Below are 5,299 nucleotides of genomic sequence, written 5' to 3'. Positions count from 1 at the left end.
GTGGTAAGAGATGCAGGCTGCGGAGAGCCAGAGCACCAGGAAGGATGCGGTGAGAGATGCGGGCCGCAGAGAGCCAGAGCGCCAGGAAGGGCACAGAGAGCGAGACAGACCAAACAATGTCTGGTACATCTGTGAGGTTTGGGGTGTGGTACAGGGGTGGTTGGAGCCACGCATTGCCCATAAGGCCGGGGTGCACAGGAGCCCCATTAAAAGAACAAAATGAGTGACAGCAGGAGAAACCTGTGTCCAAGAGGACAAAAGGCAGTCTCCCTTTAATGTTAAAGATCAAGACGTGGTGGGCAAGATTTGAGGGTGCTTTGAAGTAAACTTGGCACGGTAAGGGGGCGCTAGGGGAGATCATGGCCACCCCTAGGACTTCACACACAGCTTGAATGAATTGCTTGTATCACTTACTAGGGAACATACTTTTGGCCTAGTTCTGTAATGTGATATTCAGTTATCTTACCTCTCTCATTATAAATTGGTCAGAGATGGACACTGGCAAGATCAGTATAGACTGCATGTTTGAGGATATGTAATGTAACAGTATTCAGCTAATGTTTCTAATGAGGCTGTTATTCTTAATGCCCCAGTTTATAACTTGGGGAATCTGTCTGGGCATAGCTTGCAAATATTTTTTAATAGATAGGTCAAACTGGAAACCTCATTTTAAATGTAGGTCTTGCTTGCCTTTTTTGTTATTATTTGTCTCCATATTATTCTATGCCTAGCTTCCTATGATCAGAGGCCTGATGAAGAATGTCTTGCATTCAAAACCTTGTCTAACGTTAGCCCAACTACACAGGTGGTCCTATAAAATAACACCCTAAGAAATCCTTCCCTGTCACATTATCGCTGGACCATCATGGCTACAACATCACCCTCACATTAATATCAAGCTAGAAGTCAGAGGAGGTAATGGGAGAAGATTTTGCATATCTCAGAGCTAATTAAGAGCTTTGAAACTATGATCATCCATTCAGGTATAGCATATTATGAACAAAAAGATAGCTCCTGTCCAGGAAAAATCAGTTTTCCAATGCAGAACTTCACAAAGGAAATGACTTAAGTCACAGATCATGTGGTGGGGGATTTTGATCATCTGACAAAGGGGATTGGAGGTTTTAAGAGTCTCTCTTACTGGCCATAGAGCAGGAGGACACTGACTGATGTGGAGATGATGTGTGCAGAATCTGGGCAATTCTGTACCTTGGACTTTCAGGGGGTGTCCCTTAGGACAGCAAGGAAACTAAGGCAGGGGAAAGCTTACAAGTGTTTTATTGTTTTGTTTTGACTAAGCTTGTATTATTCCTTATGTTAGTTCATTTTTAAATGCTTACGAGGTTTATATATGTCTGTCTGATGCCACACTTGTGTGTTCCTGAGAGGATGGTCTGTGTTACCCTTCTTTTGGCCATGTGCTTAGGCCTTCCCAGATTCTTTTAAAGAAGGAAACACAATTTTAGTGAAGGAAAAATTGATTGTGTGCATCATGTATATTGTTTGATGCAACCCTGTCTCATTTACAAAGACTGTACACAGGGATCTGTTTCCTTGAACACAGAAGAAACATACAAAAAATAACTTGCTGGTTCACAGTTTCCAGACTTGTCTTTCTTGAAGCCTATGCCTGAAGAAGTTCTCTCTCTGCATAACTGCTTCCCTCTTTCTTCCTTTCCACTCAGATACATATCCCTACAATCAGCCAATTCCTTATCTGCTGCCTGTCCAGTTTAATTCTGAAGTTAAGGGGAATGTTCCAGCAAAGTATGACAAAACATTGTCTTTTTTGCAAGTATTTGAGTTATAATTATTTTAATATAAAATTCCCTTACTATAAACTTTGGCCTGTGTCTGGTTTGGGCTTCTAAAAAAGGAGGGTAAAATCTAGGCACCTTCCACCCTTTAAAGATAATTTTACTGCTGACTTCAGTGGATCAAGAATTTCACTCTGGAGGTATAGTAGAACTTTATTCTCTGCACAGTTGAAACTAAACAAAGTCCTCAGCTTTATCAGAAAGATAGTGCTTAAAATAAGATTTTTAGGCATTAGTAATTTGAGATAATGTTTAAATAGATTTCTGCTTCTCTTAGAATTACATTCTTCAACATGTTGAAGAATAGTAGTTTTCTTCTTGTGATCTTGGTTTCTTTTGAAATAACCTTTTATTACAGTCATAATAATTAAGCAGAATGGTTTCACAGCAGGTTTAAAGAAGGTGAACTCAAAAGAAGACATTTATGCGTTCAACTTCCAGAAGCTTGTTTGTAATTTTTTAGTGTTCTTTTTATAAATAAGAAAAATTAGCAAGTTAGAAAGTCCTCCTTTATATAAATGATGAAGTATCTAAGCAATAAACCAGCCAAGCACAAATATATAAAACATATAGTAGAAATGTTTCCCAGACAACATGCAAGCAGGGTATTAAAAGGTGAGTGTGAAAACAGTTTTGCTTTACAAAATAACACATTTGTTATTAGTTAGAAACAGTATGTAATTTCTTTCTCTCTCTCTCTCTCTCTAGTTCAGTTCCACCCTCAAACAATGATACCCAGGTAAATTTTATTTTTTTATTCTGATTTTTGTCTAATGTCTTAATCCAAGTCTCCCCAATTTCTTTCACATTTTTACAAAATACTGATTTGATTTAAATTGAGGCCTTTTTTCCCTTCTCCCTGTTTTCTAGAGTTTTTTCTAGTTTGGGATACTGATTATTTGAGTCCAATTAAAAATTTCAATATATAGTAAAGTACTATGACCTATCCTTCAGCTATAAAATTCACTGTTATTTCACAACCATTATCAACTGTAACAAATAATTTATATATTTAATTATTTCTTAAGAAACCCCCTTTCTTATCATCTATGAGAGAGATTGCATGTCATAGTTCACCCCATGTGTAGTGGGTAGAGCTGGGTATGAGAACCAGCAGAGTTTTAGGAATGAATGCTGGGTGAGGAACGACTGACGGCACCCCAGGTTCCAAATTGAGGTGCAGGAACTGAAGCCCTGAGTCCAGAAGTGGAGAGCTAACCAGAGCTTCTAGATCAGGAAGCAAGCTGAGGTCAAACCAAAACCCAAATACCAAGCCAGAAGGTTAACCAGGAATTAGGTCAAGGAGCAATCCAAGGTCAAGGCAAAGTCCAAATACCGAGCCAGAAGGTTAACTGAGCAAGCCAAGGTCAAGACAAAGTCCAAACACTGAGCCAGGGGGTTAACCAAGAATCAGGGTGTCAAAGGACTTACGTTGACAGGAGCCACACAAAGACTGGACACAGTAAGTTGTGCAGCAAGGCTTAGATGCTGGAAGGGTTCCTTAAGAGCAGATATAAAACCAATTAAAGGGAAGCTAGTGCTCATTAGTTCATTAGGCTCAAGGTAGAAGCCTCACTTAGTGCTCCTAAAGACTAGGTCTCAGCTGGCCCTGGTTAGTTTAACTGGGTCACCTGAATCCAATGATCAGGCTGTAGGGCATGAGCCTCATGCAGCCTTGTCCTGATAGTGTTCAAGTAGGGAAATACAAGAGAGAAAAGAGCATGGGCGGAAATACAAGAGAGAAAAGAACATATGCCATTTATTACAAACCAAATTCAGAACACTGTTGAATTTCTGATGTGGAACCCAATCCACCAAATATGTGCAACATAATAATACTCCACAGTGTTTTATTTTTAGCATTAATTATGTTCTACATGGCCACCTCTGAGAAACCACCAGAACCTGCCCCTCTATCCAAGAGTAAATTTTACAACTCTAAACAACTGAAGAACAGCAAAGAAAGAGAAAGTATGCATGATGTTTGTTCAACTCCATGCAGGGAATGATTTCTTTGACTGACTGCAATGGACCACATAATTGATCAGAAATGGTTCTTTTTCTGGAAGGCAAGCCCAAAAACTGTCAGGCTGAAGAACCTAGTTTCCATGGCAGTTATAGAACCAAAAGGCAGAGGTATATGTTTATCAACAGAGCTCTACCTTCTCCTTGTCAAGATACAAAGTTGTTATTTTTTTACCAAATATGCCTATTGATGTTTCCCCCTGTGCTACAACAGAAATACAGGGGCCAGCAGCTCCACTGGAATGCGACTGAAGTGCTGCTCAGGGCAGGATGAAAAAACTGGAAAGAATAAGTTCTTGTGCAAGCTTCTTTTTCTTATTAGTGCTCATCTTAAAGAGAGTGGATGTGGCTTTCCTCAATCCCTCTTACCTGTTGAATAGGAGTTCTACTTCAGTAAGAAACACAGGACCAGAACCCAATTTTCATGTTGTCTAAGTTAATTCTCATGTATATGATATCATTACTACAGGCCTTTATGGATCTCTCTTCCAAAGAAATTGGATCATAATATGATATATTTGACAACATACTATTCTTTTTTATTTTCGAGGTATTAACTATATGGATATATGATCCAGAAAATGCAGTTCTATCTGAATTGGATCACAGTGCAACTTCTCCTTCATCAGTAAGTTAAAACTGCATTTTAAGTGCATGTCTAACCTTAAAAGTTGTTTGTTTAAAAATGGCACTGATTACTCACACATTGCTTAGTGCATACACAGCCATTTCAGGATAGTGAACTGACTGCTACCTTTATGTTCTAGTTAGAGCAGCAGAGGTAACATAGATGTAGAAGAGTGAGGTGGATTCCCATCCATTTTACCATAATAAACAGAATTTTTAATTACATTCCAGGGGGTAGGGCCAAATTCTTTCCTTAGTTACCTCTGTTAGTGACCAAATTTAAATTTAAAATGTACAGTGGGTGGTAATATGCAGAAAGAAAAGGCCCAAACTTGATTTTGAGATTCTAGAGTGAATTTCCATGGCATTCAGATAAATTTTACTTTATGCAAATATGATGTGTAAATTATGGGACCTAAAGACCTTATGGTGAGTTGAAGAGTAGAATTGGCCTCTGAAATTTAAGGAGCTGTAGTGTGTCTCCAATAACAACATGATCTGTGCAGATCTGTCCCTGCATCTAACAAGGATCCACGCAGATGAAAGGTGGACCAACTTGCAGGATCAGTGCAATAAACTTTGGCAGCGTACATATTTCTAGTGCATTTGGAAGTTTGATGGTATTTACCTTGTGTCATCGTTAATGGTACTGGGGTAATTGCTTTATTAGACGTTGCCATACTGCACTGCCTTCCTTTAGCATCCTGCCGGCCTATGTTCATCTTGGAGTCAATGATGACTTCAAGATCCTTTTCCACCTCTGTGCTGACAAGAGGGGAGTTCCCCAACCTGTAGATATGGTGCCGGTTGTTCCTCCCCAGGTGCATCAC

The 5,299-nt window shown here is 39.3% G+C and overlaps 1 protein-coding gene across 2 annotated transcripts in view; it reads left to right on the top strand.

Annotated features, from left to right (window-relative positions):
- The window catches only part of CUNH1orf101 (chromosome unknown C1orf101 homolog), an 83,518-nt gene that overhangs the window by 27,550 nt on the left and 50,669 nt on the right, over nucleotides 1-5,299 (top strand). For both annotated transcript variants that reach the window (XM_019549767.1, XM_019549768.1), the window contains 2 exons: nucleotides 2,526-2,556; nucleotides 4,393-4,470. In XM_019549767.1, coding sequence (XP_019405312.1) covers nucleotides 2,526-2,556; nucleotides 4,393-4,470 — 109 coding nt within the window. The remainder of the gene's footprint in view (nucleotides 1-2,525; nucleotides 2,557-4,392; nucleotides 4,471-5,299) is intronic.

The sequence above is a fragment of the Crocodylus porosus genome, unplaced genomic scaffold (assembly GCF_001723895.1).
Source record: "Crocodylus porosus isolate Cpor-Errol unplaced genomic scaffold, CroPor_comp1, whole genome shotgun sequence".
NCBI classification, from domain to species: domain Eukaryota; kingdom Metazoa; phylum Chordata; order Crocodylia; family Crocodylidae; genus Crocodylus; species Crocodylus porosus.
The sequence above is the reverse complement of the archived record's forward strand: the minus strand, read 5'-3'. Positions and strand labels throughout refer to the sequence as shown.